At 33.5% G+C, this 22021-nt stretch overlaps 5 protein-coding genes across 5 annotated transcripts; 1 reads left to right on the top strand and 4 right to left on the bottom strand.

Moving 5' to 3' along the window:
* Positions 1–3398: 3398 nt before the first annotated feature.
* LOC6642027 (WW domain-containing oxidoreductase) lies at positions 3399–10963 on the top strand. Its single transcript, XM_002064772.4, has 6 exons — positions 3399–3566; positions 3632–4144; positions 4221–4400; positions 10385–10514; positions 10590–10718; positions 10775–10963. The coding sequence occupies exons 1-6, from the start codon at positions 3475–3477 to the stop codon at positions 10961–10963; spliced, it is 1233 nt and encodes a 410-aa protein (XP_002064808.2). The 5' UTR covers positions 3399–3474.
* LOC6641839 (succinate dehydrogenase assembly factor 4, mitochondrial) lies at positions 10319–11707 on the bottom strand. The gene is made up of 2 exons (XM_002064771.4): positions 11530–11707; positions 10319–11421 (listed from the first exon to the last, which is right to left on the bottom strand). Exons 1-2 carry the CDS (start codon positions 11582–11584, stop codon positions 11123–11125), a joined length of 354 nt encoding a protein of 117 aa, XP_002064807.1. The 5' UTR covers positions 11585–11707; the 3' UTR covers positions 10319–11122.
* A 1105-nt stretch (positions 11708–12812) lies between these two features.
* On the bottom strand, positions 12813–15650 carry LOC6641838 (serine protease inhibitor 28Dc). Its single transcript, XM_023175574.2, has 2 exons — positions 14730–15650; positions 12813–13883 (listed from the first exon to the last, which is right to left on the bottom strand). The coding sequence occupies exons 1-2, from the start codon at positions 15515–15517 to the stop codon at positions 12917–12919; spliced, it is 1755 nt and encodes a 584-aa protein (XP_023031342.1). The 5' UTR covers positions 15518–15650; the 3' UTR covers positions 12813–12916.
* Positions 15651–18167: 2517 nt separating this feature from the next.
* On the bottom strand, positions 18168–18768 carry LOC111518548. Its single transcript, XM_023175682.2, has 2 exons — positions 18593–18768; positions 18168–18538 (listed from the first exon to the last, which is right to left on the bottom strand). Exons 1-2 carry the CDS (start codon positions 18676–18678, stop codon positions 18322–18324), a joined length of 303 nt encoding a protein of 100 aa, XP_023031450.1. The 5' UTR covers positions 18679–18768; the 3' UTR covers positions 18168–18321.
* A 1623-nt stretch (positions 18769–20391) lies between these two features.
* Positions 20392–21748, bottom strand: LOC6641837. Its single transcript, XM_002064769.4, has 4 exons — positions 21485–21748; positions 21173–21417; positions 20940–21113; positions 20392–20884 (listed from the first exon to the last, which is right to left on the bottom strand). Exons 1-4 carry the CDS (start codon positions 21692–21694, stop codon positions 20665–20667), a joined length of 849 nt encoding a protein of 282 aa, XP_002064805.2. The 5' UTR covers positions 21695–21748; the 3' UTR covers positions 20392–20664.
* Between the last annotated feature and the right edge of the window lie 273 nt (positions 21749–22021).

Raw genomic sequence — 22021 nt, 5'->3', positions numbered from 1 at the left:
TTATCAAAAACGCTTCAAATGATAATTTCTATTATTGACCTTTTCGATTTGAATTGCTCATCTTTGTTGTTCGTGATCAATTCAAGTTTCGTGTTGATACTTTGCAATTGCAATTTATATTTCGATCATAAAGTTTGCATTTTTTATGGATTTTTTTGCAATCGAGGTGTTGGGGGATGGGTTGAAAAAACTTGTTGATATCAATTAAAATTTGTTTTTTTTGGGGGCTCGTTTTGAAAAAAGAGATAATGAAAACAAACAAATAAACTTTCAATTGTTTGTGTATAAAAAGAGAAACAATTTAAACATTTGTCAGTTCGAATTTGTTATTCAACGTAAAAACTCCTCAAAATGAAGTTCTTGGTAAGCCAATTTGCTTCTAACTTATTTTATAATATTATTTTATTTATTTTTTTTGTTTTTTTCTATAGCTTATTTGCATTTTTGCTTTGATGGCCTTGGCTGTGGGTGTATATGGACAGCATGGACACAACTCAGGACATGGCTCTCTAGGCCATGGCAATGTCGGACATGGTAATGTTGGCCATGGCAATCTTGGTCATGGTAATGTTGGCCATGGTAATGTCGGACATGGCGGACACGGTTCTGGCGGCTATCGCGGCTAAACCTTTTTTTTCATTATTAATATCAAAATGCCTATTCAATAAATTCAATTCTTAAGCATATTTTAAATGACTTTTAAAGATTCACAACTCATGCTAAGCATGTTTGGCATGGTTTTATATTTGGGTATGGTTTGGGTATATTGTATTCAAATAGCGAACACTTTTTCGTCTGTCCGAATTAGTGATGTAAATTTCAATAAAAACTTCGATGTACATATATGTAAATCGATGGTGTTTTGAAATTGTCGATGCATCGATGTACATACATATATCTGATGTGTTTCCTTTACTTTTTCGGTGTTTTCAATCTGAAAGAAATGCGTTTAAAGTTATAGTTAGCTTAGATAAAGACAACTTTATATGACAACTTCATATAATTGTATGATAAAATTAAATAAGTGACAAATAAAGCATCCACATCAACAAAAACATTGGTAAACATCGCCAAAAGAAAATCGATGCTCTATGTTTGAAATTTGAAATTTTTGCAGAAAAGTCAGTGAGATGTTTTATTAGCCCTATTAAACGAACATTGAAAGTCAGAATTTAATAACATTATACATTTCTAAAGCAAACTATACATATATAGTTGGCTTGAAATATTGGGTAGAGAGAAAGATTGCATCAGATCAATATTGAATCAAGAGTAAATATAAATTTATGTGTCATTCACCATCACTCACCATGAACCCTTTGACTCTTTGAAGGCAAAGTAAGAAAAAAAATCGTTGCATATGCAAAGGCGTTGTTTTTGGCAACACTTTTATCCTTAAAAAAAAAAAAATGAACTCTGTTTCCCTCTCTCTTTCTCGCTTTTGCATTTTCTCTGTTGGTTGACTGCATTCTGCTGTGTAAATATTAATAAATATTCTTTAATATGCTCATAAATGATATAAAAACAACACACACACAAACACACACACACCGATGGAATATATAAAACCAAAAACAAAAAAAAAACAAATGCATGCGTATAAATAATGCATAAATACAAAGATGACGAGACCAATCCAGCGGAATATAAAGACACGACCCATTAAGTTAAATGTTATTTCATTTTTTTTTTGTTTTTTGTTTTTACATATATTTTTGTTGTATATTTATGTGCAATATATTTGTTGTTGTTTTATGAAGCTTTAGCGCGTTGTCATGAAATATGCATGTCTCATATTTACACGATGGGGCATTAATTTTGCAATTTCATTGACGCTTGTTATTATTAAGTATTATTTCATTTCATTTTGTTACATTTTATTTCTGCTGGCTGGCCCCCTTGTAAATGGTTGTATATAGGTATAGTATTAAAATATAAATGTTCTCCCATTAATATGCCATAAAATCAAATGGAGCTGAACTCTGACTGAATTGTAACACAATTCGCTTCAATGGCAAAACGTAAAAAGATATTTTTACAACTGATAGCTACATTAATTAGTTGAAGTATTGATTACGATTACTTGGAAGTTGATCAAACTAAATTTAAGAAAGTTTTTAAACATTTGTTAAAAGGTTTTAGGATTTAAGAGTGGAATATAACTACAATAGATATACATAACTCTAGCCGATTTACAAACAAACTTAATCTAAATGTGAATGACTACAGGAAAACATAAACATAATGAACAATTTCAATTATCTCTCTGCCAGCTAATTAGAATCTCCTGTTGCCATAATTATATAATATTTTTGTGTGTTCTTGTTTTGCCTCGTGTTTGTCTTTTTTTTGACATTTAAAACATGAAATCAATTAAGCGAGCCAGCGAGCACAATGCACAATAATCTCAATGATGATTGATATTTTATATGACATTACCGACATTACCAAAAGCCGAAACGAATCGAATCGAATCGAACGCCATTGCATTTTTGATGCTGTTTTGTTTCCGTTTCCGTTTTTGTTTCTCCTGCCCTTTTCGCTCACTTTGCCGAGCATGACATCTGCGTCAATAATAAAAAGAATGGCAAAATGCGTATTTATTTGTTTGTTTGAGTACAATTGAATTGGCCTGTCGTTTTTATGAAAATTTATATCAATATATCACAAACACACACACGCACACAAACACAAACACATGCATGAAGCGAGAAATGAAATTACATTTTTGGTTATTAATTTATGCACAAAATGCTCACAAGAGCGTAATAAAATATGCGCTTTTAAATTTAGAATAATTTTACAAAATTTTTCAATTATATTCATATGCACTTTTTGAAATTGAATATGCGAATATGTCAAAGTTAAAACCGAAACTAAGATTGAAACTCAAATTAAAAGTCTAAACTTGTGCTCAGCTCATTTCACGGCAGAATGCCTAAGGAATTCAAATACCAATATGCCAATTAACAATGTAAATGCCTATAAAGTATTTCTTTTCTCTTTTTTGCTCATTTTTATTATGACATTTACACACTTGAGTGGGTATTTCCCCCTCTATCTGGGTCTTGAGACTTGCAACTAAAGCATGAGTTTACTGGGCGATCAAGTGGAACAATAAACATATATGCATGTACATACATATAGTATAAAATGGAAAAAAGAAGCATAATATTGGCTTTGAATATTTTTAAAGACTTAAGACTTTTCACATAAGAGAAACAAATTTAACGGTTTTTTTCTGCTCAGTATTTTATTCAAGCAACAAAACGCCATGTGACGCTTGCGGCTGCTAATGGAACTAGAATATTGTTGCACTTAATAACGACAGATGGCTACATTTTAAACGATAGTTTGGCCACATCTCTAAAAAATACATGTCACATCACTAATTTCCTTCACCATCAGCTGTCTCTTTATTTGAACAAATTTTTTGTTTTTATTATTGAAAATTCATAAAAAATTTATGCAAATATGATGGCAATGCCAGATTCGGACAGCGAGGATGAGCTGCCACCAGGATGGGAAGAACGAGCAACCGATGATGGCGTTGTGTGTTATGTAAAGTAAGTTAAAAGTTGCCGGCAATTAGAAATGGAATTAATAAAATCCACAAACAACATTCAATCAGCCAACAGAGTAAAACCTCGCAATGGACACATCCGAGAACTGGACGCTCTAAACGCATTACTGGTGATTTACCACTGGGCTGGGAGAAATACTATGATGAGCATAGCAAAAGGTTTATGTTCCACAACAAGGAGACCCAACAACGCACCAATGTGGATCCACGTCTGGCCTTTGCGGTTGAGGAGCCAACACAAAACATAGCCCAAGTGCGTCAGCGTTTTGATTCATGCAGCACGGCATTGCAAGTCCTCCATGGCAAGGATTTGCATGGACGTTTGGCGTTGATAACTGGAGCAAATTGTGGCATTGGCTTCGAGACAGCCCGTTCCTTGGCCCTGCATGGCTGTGAAATAATCTTGGCCTGTAGGAATCGTTCTTCGGCCGAATCGGCCATTGATCGCATTGCCCAGGAACGTCCAGCAGCACGTTCTCGATGTCGGTTTATCCCCTTGGATTTGGCTTCATTGCGAGCTGTTCAACAGTTTGTCCGGGACATCAAAGAGAGTAATATCAGGTACACACATACATGATTGAGAAGATTGCTAAAAAACGTAGCATCTAAAATCTGTTGTTTGTTTCTTTTCATTTAGCCACATTGATTATCTTATACTGAATGCTGGCGTTTTCGCTTTGCCTTATACAAAGACAGTTGATGGTCTGGAGACAACATTCCAAGTGTCGCATTTATCACATTTCCATTTGACTTTACAATTAGAGGCATTATTTGATTATAAAACACGCATTGTTGTCCTGTCATCAGAGTCACACAGGTAAGAAAACCATCAATTTTACCTTACTTAGCCAATTAAGGTTAGCTGAGAATTCTTGTTCATTTATCTAAAACTAAAACGTATTAGAGTTTTATAGCGATTAATTTCAAATTGACGTATTTTTAATACGTAAAGGCAGTTGCCTTTAATCAAAACTGATTCTTTCGACTCATATTTTATTTATACATAAATAAAAATTCATTGTATTGATTAACAACATTTTTTTACAACTCAAATTAATATTTTTCAAATTATCCTATAAAACTTTAATTTAAAAAGATGAAGTATGTAGAAAAAGGACAAAATACTTAAAAGTCTAGACAGAGTTGACGCGGAATTCCCATTTCCTAGCTTTGTATCTTTATGCAAACGCAACAAACACTTAATATTCTCTCAATACCCTTAGAACGAAGGAGGAAGGATAACCTTGTAGCACTTTCTATTTCCTAGAATATCATTTAAAGTTTTCAAGGCGCTATATTTATTATCAGGCAATTAGGTTTTTCAAATTTAATTTGACTTCCATATGGTCTAAAATATACACTCAGTACCCACTCTTAAACTTATTTTTAATGTTAAAGAAACAAATTCATTTAATTCGCTTTTTTTTATGAAAAATTATGTAAAATTTTTAAAGTACGTATTTTTTATCAAATTTAATATTTTTTTAAATTTAATCCATTATATTTCATTTAAATAATCGCAAAAATCAGGGAAGTTTTATGTCCCATTCACTTTGTGGGTTAAGAAAAAAAATTGTTGCATATTTATCGGCGTTTGTAAAAAAATTAATTCGTTCTTACAATATTTCGAATTTTCAACTTTCTTACTTTATCGACAAAATTTTGCAATGTGATGGAAATTATTTTTTCATATTTTTTACTTTATATACTAAATAAACATATATAAAAAATAACTTATTCCTATAAACTGGTAAATCTTGCAAGTGAGCATATTTTTCTCATGAGGTTTAAAAATCGTTTTTAAAATACGGTTTAGAAAATAACGTAATACTTAACATGTATTATTTCGCAAAATCTATCTAACTAGATGTAAGTGAAATAATCTTAGAGCTTTACAACATTTATATTACATCTAGAATTTACAGACATACATACAGTGGTGGTCAGCGGGTTAGCCCCTTTTTTTTTGTTTGATTTTAAATTTGATTTTCTCGGCTCCTAAGAAAGTTAATGAAGAAATTTTTTCAGTAATTTGTTGGTTATTGTATTTAGATAATGACCCGTAATTATTGTCATGTCAGCTTTCGACGTTTTTTTTACTTCTTCAAAGAATACACATGTCTAACTATAATGTTAAAGATTTTGGAAAGAACGGGCTAAACTAATGGCCAGCATTTGGGGGCCGATTTTCGTTCAAACGCACCTGTAAAAAAAACGTCGAAAGCTGACATGACAATAATTACGGGTCATTATCTAAATACAATAACCAACAAATTACTGAAAAAATTTCTTCATTAACTTTCTTAGGAGCCGAGAAAATCAAATTTAAAATAAAACAAAAAAAAAGGGGCTAACCCGCTGACCACCACTGTATATGGCATTTGTGTTTGTCCTAATCTCCGATCTTATACGAAGCTTCCATCATATACATCATAGAGCTGAAATTCGCTACCAATGATTCTTAAAAAAAGAAACTCATATCAATAATATATTTGTTTTATATGTTGGTTCATTTCAAAATTATACAAAAACTTCAAGAAAAATTTGGTGTTTAAATAACGACAATCCTTAATTCTTTATAACTACCACACAATGGAGAAATTGACTTCTGTGTGACTGACTCATCTGTGGTTAATCTCTTTAAAATGGACGCCAGTGTAGTCTCATCGTTAGGTTTTGGCCGGCCGGCCAAGCCATTTGACATTATTTTCTTTTATTTTTTGCAAGTTGATTGCACTTTTATGCATCGGCAATTTGGACTTTGGACCAACCGGTTTCTCTGTCTCTGTCGTTATTTGTGTTTCTTTTTTTTTAATATTATTTATTTAGCGTTGGTGTTGCTCCGCTTGTGGCTAAAACTATTTATAGTTTATGCATATCAAGTAGAGGCATTTCATGTTTTTCTCTTTATCTCCATCACCGGTTTTTGCTGTACAGTGTTCAAATGTTGTTCACCGATAATTGAAATATAATTTTTCAAGGCAAGAAAAACAGAATTGTAGTGAACTTAGCTTAGAAAACATTTGTCTTTCAGTTGGTTTTTGTTGTTGTTGTTGTAACAGATTCGTTTGCATACTCGTATTGTGCGACGCAATCAGTACTACGCCACAAATTACACTATCAGAATTGAAAACCCACACCCCCGATTGCCAGACATTAATTCATTTATCGCCCTCACGTGCAGACACACAGTGTCTTGAAAATATGCAAATATGCAGCGAAATTTATATCGGAAAGTACCGGAAGTGTAACAGTTAATTGAATAATTGGCTGAATCCCATTGAAATTTAAATTCTCATCTCATTTGAATAAAAATTTGATTTGTTTTAGGCTTAAAAAAAAACTATTTATTGAGGCATAACTAGGCACGAGCTGCGATCTAAAAAACTCGTTTTCGTCCCTTAATAATGGATATACATTTACGTTATCAATCTATTAAATCTTATGTATTAAAAACCTTTGTGATAGTCTTTATTTAAAATATAAATCAGATCTAATTCAATTAAATAAAATTAAGTTGCACTGACATGATAGAAAAGGCGGATCTGGGAGAACTTTGCCCCTTAAAATATGTAATAGGCTGAAATCAATGACTGTTTCTAATGAATTTCTCATTTTTCGTAGGCCTTGTAGCTAGAAAACTTTTGTTAAACAATGCTTGCTTTAAGAATTATTGTTAATCCACACAGCATTTAAAAGTTTTTTTATATGTTTCACAAAGCGAATTGTTTGACTGTTTATTGCATACTTCCAGGGGTCAAAATTTTTCGCATTTCACATACTCAGATCCGCCTAACAGTGATTTTTTATATACTGAAGTTTATGGTTCAAAACGTGATAATATTCACAAATTTAAACATTCTTTAAAAACTTTGTGATTTGGGAAAAGTTTAGTTGCGTTACTTGGCATAATAATGTGATAGAATTCAACCGTAAAGTATGCAAGAGGAAATCGAACATGGATTTTTGAAAGAAATATACAGAATTTGTTAAATATTGATCGATCATTTTAAAAAAGTTTAAAAACAATTAAATAGATAAAATACTTTATATGTTAAGAGAGTCGCTCTAAGTTTTTACAGTATTTTTTTAGAGACTGCCTGTAGCACAATTTAAGGGGCATTTCCCAAGCGTAAATTCTTACCATTCTTCATTTCTAGCATAAATGATTATTTAAAGACACAAGTAACAACTTGGTATCTTATGAAAAATTGTGTAGAAAGCGTTAAATTAGTCAGAAGACACTTTATTATTATATTATTTTTGGAATAACTTCCTTTACATTTTTCTGTAGGAAACAAATAGATCTTCAATGCCACAAAAATTTCTTATAGTCCACTTCGCTTTTCCACGCCGAGTTGGAAATACTTGTTACGTTTAAGAGTGTACTTTGATTTTACTTATTTCTCTATTTACTTTTGTCATAGCTGAAAGGTCTTTAGCCTTGAAGGAAATTGAAGTCCAAATAACCAGTTCTTGCATGGTTACTTCAAACCACTGTGCACATTGTGACACACATAAATCATCGAAACTCTCGTGAACAAGCGGAAGAAGCATAAAACGCAATTGAACTGAAGAGTTGTTGTAGTATTTACTGGAGGTGGTTGTTTTGGCTGTTGCGTTCGTTGCTCGCCTCACGTACAACATTGTGTATCTCAATTGGGACCACGGTTAGTTAGATGGCTGAATGTATCTGTATCTCGTGGTGAGCATGCAACTGAAAGTCGCGTGCGCCATTCGTTGGTGTACTCACTGAAAGTCATGTATGCCATAAAAACCAGATATGAAATGTGGCAAAAAGTGATTTGATGATGAAATTTTAAGATTCTATTGGGGTCAACGCAAACTTTTGATTAGTTTGTGTTAATAATTTAGTGGCTGAGATATTTTCCCATTTATCTGTACCTACCACAACAAAAATTTACAATACATTTTCCCGCCCACTTACAGCAAACAATTCGACATGCCTTTTATCAATGGAGCGGGGGGTAGAATTTATTTATAAATTAAACTAAATTTATGCATATTTGTGCGCTTACATTTTTTGCGTCGTTCTATTTACATATCGAGGAGACAGCGAGCCAGAGCCAAAGCCGGGGGGCATAACAAAATGAAAACAAATCCAAAGTCCAAAATGTGCGCAAAAGAGTCTCGTTTTATATGACTGACGCATGCGCTACTTTTATTTTTGTTAATACTTACTATTAAGTCTGATTAAAGCAGCCAACACATTTGACATATGGCATATAGTTAGCTTCACCCCTTTTAGATATATAGTTTTCTATATGTCATACTAGTTAGGTAAACCAGACTTGATGTAATTAGGTTTTTTTATGGCTTTTATTATACAATATTTCAAGTTATTGTTTTTATTTTGTGAGACTTAACGTAAATTAGAATTACTTTTCTGAAATTCAATTTATATTAACTTGAATTAGTTTATTTAAGAATTACTTTACTTATCTTACTTTATAAATTATTTGACTCTATAATTACTTTCCTCAAATGCAATTTATACCTACTATTGGTTTAAGTAAATTTTATAATTATTTTCCTGCAATTCAATTGATATTAACATGAATTAATTAGTTTTAGAATTAGTTTCCTGATATTTAGTTTATACTATTTTTTATTGCCTTTATAAAACAATACTCAAATATATTGATATTATTTTGCTCTTTGCACGTGACTTGACAAGAATTACCATTCTGTAATTTAATTGTATTACCAAAAATTAGTTTATTGTGAAAAGACTTACTTGAAACTTTATTTATATTATATAAAATAAGTTAATTCTTGAAATTGAATTTTAAATCCTTTTTTAATGCCTTTATACAATATTGTGGTATGTTGCTATTTCATTTTGCTTATTACCACCTAATACTTAAATAAAATGAGTTATGACATTATGTAAACAATTTAGGAAAGTAATTTTAGATTCTACTTTAGTATGTCTTAGATCGGGCAGGTAATTCAAATGTTAGGTATATTAACTTTAAGTCTTTAGTTAGGAAACTAATTCAAAAAGTTACTTGAAATCTTAAGTTAGAAAAGTAATTCTAGAAGAAGTAATTCTAATAAGATATACCCAAAATGATTATCCTCATACTTTTTACTCTTTTGAAGTTCTTTATTCCTTTTTTTTCAAATCCTTTGTATTAAAATAAAAAAAATTTATAAGGATTTTCTTAAGATTTATTCGTATACTTTAATAAGTTATCTGCCTCTATATACTAGGAAACCTATTTTAAAGTAGATTCCCTGGGCAAGTGTATACTATCAATTATATTATAATATTATCAGTTGTGACTATTATTTACTGAGAACTTACAGATTTAAAATGATCTTCACCGTGAACCCTTTGATAGAGGTTAAGAGGCTTTTCTGTTTTATGTTCTTTGTTTTATTGTTTTAAAGGAAATTGCATTGTGCATTCGCCGTTTTTGATCACTTGTGTTGCTATTTATTTGTAGTAGGGCCTTTAACCATTGTCATTGCCTGGTTGGTGGGAACCTTTGTCTGAGAATGCGTCCCCAAATCCCCGCTCCTCGTTTGCATCTCATTAATGGGAATGAACGAGTGAGACCCAATCAAGACTCGTTTGCTTGTTGTGTTTTTGTGTGGGGGGTGCAAAGTCCAGTGAGTTCAAATGGATGGTGGATGTAGCCACAATCCATATACGAGTAGTATGAATGTATATAGTTATGCTTTAAAAGAAACAAATCAACCACAAACTGCGTCTTAATATATGTATATATATTTATATAAAAGTTTAATCATATTAAACTACTTTTCTTTCAGATTTGCCAATTTGCCTTTGGAGAATTTGAGTGTTAATCATTTATCGCCACCGCCAGAGAAATATTGGAGCATGATGGCCTATAATAATGCCAAGCTGTGTAATGTTTTGTTTGCCCAGGAATTGGCCCAAGTGAGTCATCCGAGTGTGGAGTATTTATATGGACAACTGACCCAGTTTCTTCTTCTTATTGTTTTTTGTAATTAGCGCTGGAAGCAACGCGGTATTTCTGTCTTCTCGGTTCATCCTGGCAATATGGTTTCCACCGATTTGAGTCGAAACTATTGGTTCTATCGTCTGCTATTTGCTATAGTAAGACCATTTACCAAGTCTCTGGTAAGCATCGCCACAATATTTGTTTATACATTATGTTAATTGCATTTATTCAACAGCAACAAGCCGCTGCCACAACAATTTACTGCGCCACAGCCAACGAATTGACAGGTTTATCGGGACTGTACTTTAATAATTGCTTTTTCTGTGAATCCAGCAAATTGTCAAAGTGCTCCACATTGCAGGAAAATCTATGGCAAGTTAGTGAAAATTTAATCCAGGAATTTTTAGCAGAACAAAGGCAATGAATTTTTAATTTGTATTTTTTTTTTTTTATATTTATAATAATGTAATAATTTGTATTAAAAAAAAATACTACACAAAAATCGAGTGTTTTATCATAATATTAATATAAACAGCCTAATTATATTCTAAAGTGAGAGTGTACTACTTGCTAAAACAAAAGACTAGAAATCTGAAACGCGTCCTTTACGCTCCCAATCGCCATAACGTGTTGGTTCCGGACCAGAGGGACCGCCAATTTCACCCGTATACGGGTTTGTCTGATTGGGCCAGGGCTTGAGGGGCTCCTTCTCCTGATAGGGATGACGGGAGAATTCATCTAGTTTGCCCAGCGGTGTCTTGGCTCTAAGTTTCTTTTGAAAAGCCATGAATTTCTCTGTTTTGGTTTTCGGTTCCTTAATTTCCACCACAGAGCCGACTGACTCTCTAGCATGCCAGGCACTGCTTGTCGATAGATAGCTCACTGATAAGAGATAATAGAGAACATTTGAACATTTATTACATTTGCATTTGGTTTATTTTTTTTTTTTTGGCACACACACAAAAAGCACAAATCAATTTTCACACACACCTTGTTTGCCCATTTGCGGCAAAGAGCGCAGACTTTGTTTAGCCATCGACTGCATTTTTAATATTTAGTATTAAAATCTGTTTTAAAGAATTGTCCACTTCTATATATTATGCAAGAAATTGTGAATACCGGGTTAGTTCTTCACTTGTTGCCTCAGCTGATTACGTTTTGTTTGTGAGGCTTCATGGGGCAAACACATTGCTTTTATTTGCGAATGAGACAAAAAACCAAATCAAAAAACAGCTGTTAAACTGTCGATGACCAGTGATGCCGAAACAAAAGTAGCTTAAGCGAGGTCTAAAAGTAGCTAACTTTAAAATTTCTTAAAAAATAGCTTTAAAAAAGTAGCTAAAATGAAAACGTTTTTTTTCTTTGACAAAAATTCAACTTATTTAATTCAATGTTATTTATTTATGAACACCAACTCATCACTTTCATCGCTTTCTATTTCTTAAGTTAGTTTTAATTAAGTTCACCTGACTGAAGAGGAGCTCTACTTCAGCGTTCGATCAGGATAGAAACAAAATTTTAAGTGAGAGGCTAGCTAACTCCTTATATGGATCGATAAAGGTCGAGTGTTTATAATTATAAACTTCGGCGCAGAACTTCTTCGTATTTTCAACATTTTGCCAGGTATTATATTGCAAGTTAGAATATCGGCCATAAAAAGTGGCCAAATCTAGCTACAAAGGAGCTGAATTAAGTTCACCTATCGATGACAGCATCATTCAGTATCGATAACTTTACATTGCCAAATTATCGACACATAAAAGTGGTATGAGCCGGAAGTCCTAAGGTTGAGTCATTTTGGTTGGGCGGCCACATTTAAAAAATGTACTCGTGATAATATGTTTTATTTAACCCATAATGAATGAAATATAGTTGTTGTTGGCATTGAGATTATTTACTATTTTTTAATATTGCGATACTTGTCTAAACAATGAAAGAAATGTGTTTTTTTTTTTTTAATTTAAGAATAATAAATGATTTGGGCTACTTTATAGTAGGTACTCCCAATAAATTTTGTCTGAAGTATATGCGTCCTTTATGTTGGAAGAGCCCATGCCAATCTAATTCTTTCTTTTTTAATTCTTTTATCAAACGATGTCAATGACAATTAAAGTTTCCAAACGATTGAAAACATTAACTAATCAACAGTTGAAAACTCTCTGTTGTCGTATAAACATATAGTTGATATATGTAAGTATATTTCAATTGTGGTTTTTAGGAATGGCCAATTATATTAATATATTAAAGTTTGAAACTTCAAATTCGTAAGTATATTTATATTTTAATGGTATTTTATAAGTTTTATTTTGTTTTCTTATTATGGTAAACTAAAAAGTCAACGAGCCTAATGAACTAATTTCTTAAAACTAGAAACTCTTTAAGCAACCGTTGGTGGTTCGTTAATTAAACCATAGAACAGAACCAATTTTGTTGGATCATGGCGAATCAGGAACATAAATGGAGTATCGACACGGAAGAGAATATCTGGTCCAGATTTTTTCAAATACGCGATTGTAGCTGCTGCCGCCTCAGTGCCCTGTTCGTTGACGGTGATGTCAACCTTATGGATAATCTCATCCACATATAGATCGGACTTTGGTCCACTTGTGGGAGCTGCCGCTGCCCTACGCTGGTCCTCCAGATTACGTAAACTATCGCTGGCATTGCTCAAATTCTGGCGAGGACGTGCCGACGATGTTGACGATCTTCCCGAGTTGGGTGCTGCTGTTGACGGATTCTCCGCAATCAATGAAAAATCATTTTGGCTAATGCCAAACATACTGCCCAAACCGATTCTTTGTAAGACACTCTTCATGTTGACGGACTCGACTATATGGAACTTGGGCAAAGCCAGTAAAGTTGATCGTCTATACATTTTACTAATCAAACCCTCAATTTGATCAGCTGTCAATTTTTGTTGCAGGTACTTCAATTGCACTATAGATGACTGCAACGGTTGAATGATGTACATGGTACTCAAATTTCCTCGGAAGGGTAAACCAATGATTTTGCAACCCAATTCGGGATCTTCGTGATAGGGGAAATTGCCACCAGTGGCCATCATGGGGACTCTCAAAAAATCTTGAGAGCCCTCGCCATTGGGATAAAAATTATCTGGCTTGGTGGCCGATGGAATGAATTCCGTTTCCCAAAAGGCCTTAAAATACAGAGCATTGGCCAAAATCATGCGGGTACTTGGTGGTATGTCTGCTGCGATAACATCAATGATTTTGCGATTGGTTTTATTCTCCACCCAGTAGTTAATATTGTGGCGAGAACTTGCTGGACTTCCCTCAAAGTCCTGTGGTTTTAACTCCGAGCCATAGATTCCAGTGACTACTTGTCTGTAAATACAAATAAAAATTAATGATGGGAAATTCGTATTGAGGTTACAAAAAAAATCCATATTCTCAAGAACATAGATTTGGGTAAATATTTTTGATGGAAAAATGATTTCAAATTAAATATAATTCAACGATTTTTCTATCATTCTCTATAAACCTTAGATCCCATCTGTAAGTATCTCTTTTTCTATTCACAAGAGCTTTAGAACTATTAATCACAAAGATATGTATATATTTGTCATAGCTCTTCTTTTTGAATGAATTGAATATTTCATTTGGCATATATACAACGTAGATCCCATCTTTTGCTTCACAAAAGGCCCCCATCAACAGAATGTATTAATAATGACTTTGGTATTTCCAGTTCCATAATTGAACCACATAGCGATCCAGTTTTTTTTATACCATGCACCCAGAGGGTGAAACGTTATATTAAAGTCGATAAAATGTATGTATTTGCAGAAAAAAACAAGATTTTCAAATATAACTAGCTATTTATCCATATGACCAGCTTAACAAGTGCCCCTTTTTGTCAAAATGTTGCCACAATTTTTGATGTAGCGTAATAAAACTTTGGACACAAACATATATTACCAATACCCATCAGACCACCAAGTTTCATAAAAATCGGATATAAAATAGGTAATTTACAGGTAGACTAATTTTTGACAAGAAAAGCTAAAAAGGCGTAAATGGCCATTGGTGGGGGGAAAGTGCGCGAAATAACCTGTTTTGGCTATAAATAAAAGCGTTAAATAGTTCCATCACTTTTGCATGGTATATAAAAGTCGGTGCGCCTTCTTGCCGACTTAATTTCATTTATTTTTTCCTATATGTGCTGCTCACCTGTAATCGGCATTGAGTGTATAGCCCAGTTGTGTGAATAAACCATTGGCCAGATACACCTCATGCGGGCCGGCACGTTGATAACGTTTGTTGGGTCGCTGATTGACATTATTCGATGGCTGACGCCAAGGATCCATTTCAATTTGACGTTGTGGTAACATTGCCTCTTTTGTGGGTTGCTGGACATCGCGTAGCATAAGACCGAATTGTTCATGCAAAGTAATGGCATCGTTTAAACCGAAAACCGAGGCCAATTCCCGATAACTGTGACCTTTAGAACCCAACATAAGCAATGCCAAGGCTGAGACCATACTGAGGGGTGAAAACACTCTGGTTTTGCTATACTGCGTTGCCAGTTGATTGCCAAGAGCTTGAGCAAAATGGAGAATATTCTTGGCAATGGTATTCGAAGCGGCCAGATCAATATAGGCATCTCCATAACCAACAGCCACTGGAGCAGCAGGTGCAGAAGGAGCAGCAGCAGCAGGTCTTGAGGCTTGAGGAGTATATTGATCAACTTGTTGCTGCTGATGTTGCTGTTGCTGTTGCTGCTGTTGCAATTGTGTTTGTTGTTGCTGTTGCGGCTGTTGCAGCTGTGGTTCTTGCTTATATTGCAATTCTTGTTGCTCCTGCTGATACTGCAATTGTTCTTGTCGCTGCTGCTGGTGTAACCTCTCAATAATTGCCATAGCTTCTGGAGTTCTTATATCTTTTCGCCATATATTCAATTGTGGTGTTTGACATAAAGCCAATACACAGGCCGAAGCCAATATTAACAAGCGTAACATTTTTATAATTATTCAATTATATGCTTATCTTTTTATAGTTATACTATATACATATGTATGTATATAGATTTAGCACAAATAGATTGACAATTTCACACACAAAAATCCAACGAGATTGAAACACCTTCGTTGTTATTCTCAGACTGAATGATTCTCACTCATCGCCATTCATTATAAAATAAAAACTGGAATCGCAAACTCGTTATCAACCAACCATCCAACAGGCCCCAATAAAGCCCAGCTCCAGGTCTATGCGAATCGCTCTCTTCCTCTCAGCTGATATTCCAAAAGCTTTAACCCAATGCCGCACAGTGGTTAAGATCTATTACACAAAAGTATTCAATAAGTAGAATGTTCAAAGAAAGTTCACCACTGGACAAATGTTCTTCGTCCAAATTTCAGCCGTTTTCTAGGTATATTTAAATCTAAAAATCTCACTTTTTGAGTCGAGACAAGTTTTGAAAACGTTGTAAATATCCTCATGGTCGTTTCGATGAAGAACAACCTTTACTTACATAAAATAAGAACAATCAGCTATGTATATGAGGTTAACCTATACCTAGTTTCCCCTTAATGTTTAATATTATCCTAAACAAGAGCTTGCATTAATCCCATAATAAGGTCTACTCAATCTATAGCCTCATCCCACTGTGCAGGTGACGAGTCATTACATTGAGCTTGGGTTATACCCTGCGCTTTGTTTGTTTGTTTACATGGTTTTTGACGTCTCATGTACTTTCTGCTATAGTTCAGTTCACTTTAGCTTTAGCCTCATTAATGTATATCGCTACATAAATATGTAGATACATATCTATATAAATAATAATACATATTTTGCCCTCTCACATATGCTATTTAATGTTTAAACCAGAGGGCCGGGGCTAACTTCGACCGCGTCAAAGTTTGTATACCCTTGCAACTTTTTTGGTAACTCTTTCCTTACCTATAGCCATCAAAGAGGAAAAACGTTTAAGCTAAAAAGGCTAATGTTTGCGAAAGAACGGCCTACATAGGAAATAACCACGATATTGATCAAAGTCACTGTTTTCCACCGATCGTTCCTATGGGAGCTATATGATATAGCTACCCGATCCTTATCAAATTTGGCACAGTCATTAACAGATACATTAAACTAACAAATGTTTAATTTGAAAGCAATCGTGTCAAAAGTAACGAAGTTATTCACCAAAGTCACTGTTTTCGAAAGATCGTTCCTATGGGAGCTATATGATATAGTCACCCGATCTTGATCAAATTTGGCATAGTCGTTTATATGTGTAATTAACTCACCAATATTAAAATTCACGACAATAGCTCAGAAAATAACGAAGTTATTAAGAAAAGTCACTGTTCGTGACTTTGCCATTTGTATGGGAGCTCTATGATATAGTGATCCGATCCGGCTGAATCCGAGATATACAACGCCTGCAGTATATACAAGCCTACATGCAAAATTTCAGCTCTTTAGCTCTTACGGTCTAGGAGGAGTTTGCGTTGATCCAGACGGACGGACGGACGGACGGACGGACGGACGGACGGACGGACGGACGGACGGACGGACGGACATGGCTATTTGAACTCGTCTCGTCGTGCTGATCAAGAATATATATACTTTATATGGTCGGAGATGCTTCCTTCTATGCGTTGCACACTTTTGACCAAAATTAATATACCCTTTTTGCAAGGGTATAAAAATAAAAAGAAGAAAAAAAAACTCCAAAGTTCTACGAAGCGTATTACGGAAATCCATTTAAAGCTCACTCTCCATACTCGGCATACTAATTTAATCTGAATATATGTACATATCTACTTACTTATATTTCTCTTTAGCATTATATCATAACTGTTTGAGCAAATATTTTAAATATTTTAAAAGAATGCTCGTATTTACATTTGCATGAACGTCATTAGATTTGTCATCAGAGTGCGGGGAAGTTTGTTTGTGACTTGACCAAATAGGCAGGCAAAATGTGATACAAACAGAAAGCTTGGTGGTTTCCCCTCTTCGTTTTCTGCATCAAGAATATGACATTTTAATGTAATGGTAAAAGCCGGAATCCGGTTTAAAAAAAAAAAATTATTAATAACAGTGATTAAAAGCAGATGATCTCTTAGAACAAACAGTTTATGATTATTTCATATGGTTAGAAAGATCTTTTAGAATATCTCTCTGATTTTTTTCGAGTTCCTAATTATCCTATTTCATATTGCCCATAGGGAAACTTACTCCTATATAGATTAACGAGATTTGTTTTAGTATGCCTGTGAGTCCTAGTTTAAGTTAAAGAACCTCAATTTGTTTCTTAAACTTATTTAAAACCTTTTCAAACTTTCATCTCTTTTAATTATTATACCTTTGTATAGTAATATTTTAAACCTTTTTATAAATTAAGGCCTTTTATTAGGAAATCCGTTTTCAATAGGCGTCAAAAAGGTGTCGACGATTCCTTTGCTAATGGTAATTTATATAAGTAAGTATAATCATATAATATTAAGAGAACCAATTTAAAAAGTCATATATTTTACCAAGCTTGAATTATTATTATTTTTGTTTCATTTTTACAATCATAAAGCGAAAAAAATCTACATATTTGGGTGAGTACATCACGAATAATCCATTAATATTATATTCTCAGGGCCATTAAATGTCACTTGCTTCGCATATTTTTTAAAGCACTTAAAAATTTAATATTTTTATATTTATGGGAAGGCACATAGATCTTATGTGAGAACACAAGTAAAATATTATGGAACCTATATGACATTTTTATTATTACGATAATTATTACTTTTCCTTCATTCATTCATTTCTGAAGACTCCAATGTATCTTATCAATAGATTGAAATCCCAGTTTCTCAAACATTTTGCGTGATGGAATATTTTCAGGCACCACAGGCGCTTGAACTACATCTCCCAGGGCTGAGATCGTTTTTGAGAGATAGCGAACCATCAAACTGCCCAGACCCAAACGTCTGTGAGACTCCAGAACTTGAAGCAGACCCAATGAGCCGTTGGTATGTCTAAAATAAAGGTGATCCTAATACCATTAGATTGTCATCAAAGATTTATAGTACCTCAAGCACCAGGCAATTAATTTGCCAGTCCCATCATAAGCTCCCACAGAAACATTATACTGTATTAGACGACGAGTCCGATTCATGGCTTCGGGGTCACGATGTGGCCACAATTGACTTATAGTTTCTGCATCCTTGAGATCTAAAGTGGCTAGTGTAATCCCCAGTGGAGCACTAGAAAATAAGGAACGATTTATTATTGTAATTACTCTGTAATGGCATCGACTCAGGTCTTTCAGAAGAATACCAACCCATAAAGGTAGATTCAAGTTTAGAATGTAACTTACTCAATTTTAAAATTGGAAACAACTTCTTTAGTAACATGATACATACATAATCGTTTTCTCAGTTCAGATTTCTCTATCCGGAAATCTTTTGAAAAAGGCATTAGCAACTGGCATTAAGCGTGAGTCATAGGCACAGAGTAGATATTGATCTCCAGTTGCTGGTAGTATTTGAAGAGCCTTTGATAGACATTCCAGATTTTCATTCAATGTATTGAAATAAAGCTGATCCCCATGTGACTTGGCTCCGGACTTGAACTAAAAAATAAAGCACTTTATTAGCTAAACAAATTAAATGAAAAGTATCACTTACTATCAGCAGAAAAGTGCCATCTGTCTGCCAATTGTCATTTAGAGACAATATTTTGATATCTAAATTAGGTTCTTTCTCTTGCCAATTAATAAAATTACTTAAACATTGATGGCCTGGTGTATATATTGGCTTAATGGACCAAATACCCTTTAACTTTGGCAAATCTTTGGTTGGTAATTCCACCAAGGACATTGATGCAATCTCAGACATATCTTTTCAGCTACAAACACGTTGAGGAACTAAACTATCAAAAGATGTTGCTTATGTTAAAGTAAGATATTTAAAGTTTTGGCTATCTTTATGATTTTTGTGAGATGTAAGATAGTAACTTGTAGAAAGTGCGATAAAGTTAAGAGAGATAAGAGTTCTTACTTTTAGGGACTCGTCATAGACTATACAACGCGAATTTGTCTAATTTTTGGTTTGGCAACAATAGAAAAATGCGTTTATAGTTCAACCTAAGGAAAAACTTAATGTTAAAAAACGTTTGTTGTGTAGTATTTCTTTAAAAATTATCATAAGAATCAGTCAAATAGGTATTGACTATTGATATAATCTTGACTGTAGGTTTCTTAAAATGAGAATACTTTCAATATATTACAAAGTCTGAAGAACGACTTGATTAAATAAGTAAAATCTTCATTTATTCGAATGTACAATTTTTATTCATTTTATTTTAAGCATTTTGAGTACCTTCATATGTTTATTTAATTTAATTACCCGCCCCATATAAAGGCCATAGATAATATATAAAAATGCAGGAGCAGTATGTGTTTTACCCACCCAATCGACATTGTTTTCCAATATAAGGGCACTGTATTCAGATATATGTGAATATATACTCTTTTATAAAGTACAAAGATAAATAAGTAGGTACTTATTCATTGTTATTAAATAAAGAAGAAATTATTGCTTAACCCATAAGCTGGTGGTAATTTTAGCTCTTTAAATTTCAAACGATTTTTAGCAATAAATTTATATTTAGTGAATAGTTTAGGAATAAGTCTTAAGGGATTTCTCAAAATTCGAATTATTTTGAAAGTTACTGTGACAACGGAACACCAAAAATATATTAAATCGTAGCCAAAAAATCTTTGTTTTCAATTGATCTATTGATTTGAATTTTGACATGAATTTTTATTACATTTCTTTTCATTACTAATATCTTAAAAAAAATTGTTACAAACAACAGTAGTAAAAAAAATCGAATTTTTATCATTCTCGTGGTTTATACCTTGTTTGATCCACTTTTTGTTGAAGATGATGACCATAAAAGAATAACATCCTATAATTGGAATGAAATTATTCTTGAGTTTAATTTATCTTCTTTTAAAGTTGTTACCATTTAGATAACAAAGAGCATTTACAATTTTACTAATCAGATAATTTTAAAAAAAATTGTATTATGAGCATTTCGTCTTTTCTCAATGTCCTGTAAATTTAGATTTAGATCGTTTTTCAATTGGGATCATTTGTTAAGCAGTTTCGAAACTCCAATAAAGCCGATCAATAGGTTGAAAACCTAATTTCTCAAACATTTTACGCGACGGAGTATTGACATGGACAACAGGAGCCAGAACTTCATCTCCGAGTGCGGAAATTTGTTTGGAAAGATAACGCACCATCAGATTACCCAGGCCCAAACGTTTGTGAGACTCGAGAACCTGAAGCAAGCCCAATGAGCCAATTGGGAGCCTGAAAAGATAAGTCATTACCCAGATAAGCAAGTCATTTGATATGCCAGACCTACCTCAAACACCAAGCAACCAATTTGCCACTGTCATCATAGGCTCCCACATTGACATTATATTTGATCAGACGGTTGACAAAATCTATCGAACCAGGCTCACGATGTGGCCAGATTTCGTTGATAGTTTCAGCATCCTTAAGTTGCAAGGTTTTTAGAGTTACACCCGGAGGGATTCTGCAATGAAAGATTGACTAAGTGTACTCCTTTATGATAATTTAAATAGATTTTCTTACTCAATGGTAAAACTGGATACAAGCTCCTTACTGGCATGATACCAAACTGTCTCATTAGTGTGTACCTTTTTATCGGGGAACCTGTTATGATAGCTTCTGGCACAGGGTAAAAGACGTGAACAATAACCAAAGAGAAAATATTTTCTAGCAGTTACTGGGACAATCTCAAGAGCTTCAGTCAAACCATCCAGTTTATCGTTCAAAGTATTGAAATACAAATGCTGTATCTGCTCATTCAATTTCAGCTTAATTAAAAGATAATATACAAAGTTAATAAATTGTCAACAATTTAGAACTCATACACACACTTACACATAGAACAAAAGTTCCATCGTTTCGCCAGTTTTCGTTTAATGTGAGAATTTGTAATTGCAATTCCGGTTCTCTTTCCTTCCAATCAATGAAAATTTTCAGACATTGATAGCCAGGTGATATAATGGGCTTAGTGGCCCATAAATCTCTTAACTTTGGCCAATCATCTTGGGGAATCTCCAATAGGGACACAGATTCTAGCTCCGACATGACTCGACCGATCAACGCAAAGACGCCTGAACACTGAATTAAGTGTAAGCACTGTACCCAAACAGCTGAGATTGTGTATTGTGAAATTATTAATTCTAGAAAGAGAAGAGAGAGAGAGAGTGGAAAGCAAAACAAATGCGAATATGCTATAAACAAGCAGCTACACAAACATATGTGCTGATATATATTGAATTACTACACTGTTAAACAAATACTTTGCACATTTTCACTTATCATCAGCTAATGATAATGATAATCCACTTAAAAATTTCCAAGGTCAAAACCTTTATTTCATAGAAATATCTTAAACTAAAATGATCTCGTTAG

The sequence above is a fragment of the Drosophila willistoni genome, assembly GCF_018902025.1.
Source record: "Drosophila willistoni isolate 14030-0811.24 chromosome 2R unlocalized genomic scaffold, UCI_dwil_1.1 Seg167, whole genome shotgun sequence".
Lineage (NCBI taxonomy): Eukaryota > Metazoa > Arthropoda > Insecta > Diptera > Drosophilidae > Drosophila > Drosophila willistoni.
The sequence above is the reverse complement of the archived record's forward strand: the minus strand, read 5'-3'. Positions and strand labels throughout refer to the sequence as shown.

What these genes read in the sequence shown, in the direction of transcription:
- LOC6641837 (XM_002064769.4), bottom strand. Translation starts at nt 21,694, where the DNA reads ATGTCGGAGCTAGAATCTGTGTCCCTATTGGAGATTCCCCAAGATGAT. An exon ending in ATGGAACTTTTGTTCTATGT is followed by an intron (nt 21,418 to 21,484) that starts GTAAGTGTGTGT and finishes CTTTTAATTAAG; the next exon opens with CTGAAATTGAATGAGCAGAT. An exon ending in TTGGTTGCTTGGTGTTTGAG is followed by an intron (nt 20,885 to 20,939) that starts GTAGGTCTGGCA and finishes TTATCTTTTCAG; the next exon opens with GCTCCCAATTGGCTCATTGG.
- LOC6642027 (XM_002064772.4), top strand. Translation starts at nt 3,475, where the DNA reads ATGATGGCAATGCCAGATTCGGACAGCGAGGATGAGCTGCCACCAGGA. An exon ending in ATCAAAGAGAGTAATATCAG is followed by an intron (nt 4,145 to 4,220) that starts GTACACACATAC and finishes CTTTTCATTTAG; the next exon opens with CCACATTGATTATCTTATAC. An exon ending in TTGCCCAGGAATTGGCCCAA is followed by an intron (nt 10,515 to 10,589) that starts GTGAGTCATCCG and finishes TTTTGTAATTAG; the next exon opens with CGCTGGAAGCAACGCGGTAT.
- LOC6641838 (XM_023175574.2), bottom strand. Translation starts at nt 15,517, where the DNA reads ATGTTACGCTTGTTAATATTGGCTTCGGCCTGTGTATTGGCTTTATGT. An exon ending in ACACTCAATGCCGATTACAG is followed by an intron (nt 13,884 to 14,729) that starts GTGAGCAGCACA and finishes TTGTATTTACAG; the next exon opens with ACAAGTAGTCACTGGAATCT.
- LOC6641839 (XM_002064771.4), bottom strand. Translation starts at nt 11,584, where the DNA reads ATGCAGTCGATGGCTAAACAAAGTCTGCGCTCTTTGCCGCAAATGGGC. An exon ending in GCCGCAAATGGGCAAACAAG is followed by an intron (nt 11,422 to 11,529) that starts GTGTGTGTGAAA and finishes ATCTCTTATCAG; the next exon opens with TGAGCTATCTATCGACAAGC.
- LOC111518548 (XM_023175682.2), bottom strand. Translation starts at nt 18,678, where the DNA reads ATGAATCGGACTCGTCGTCTAATACAGTATAATGTTTCTGTGGGAGCT. An exon ending in TTAATTGCCTGGTGCTTGAG is followed by an intron (nt 18,539 to 18,592) that starts GTACTATAAATC and finishes CCTTTATTTTAG; the next exon opens with ACATACCAACGGCTCATTGG.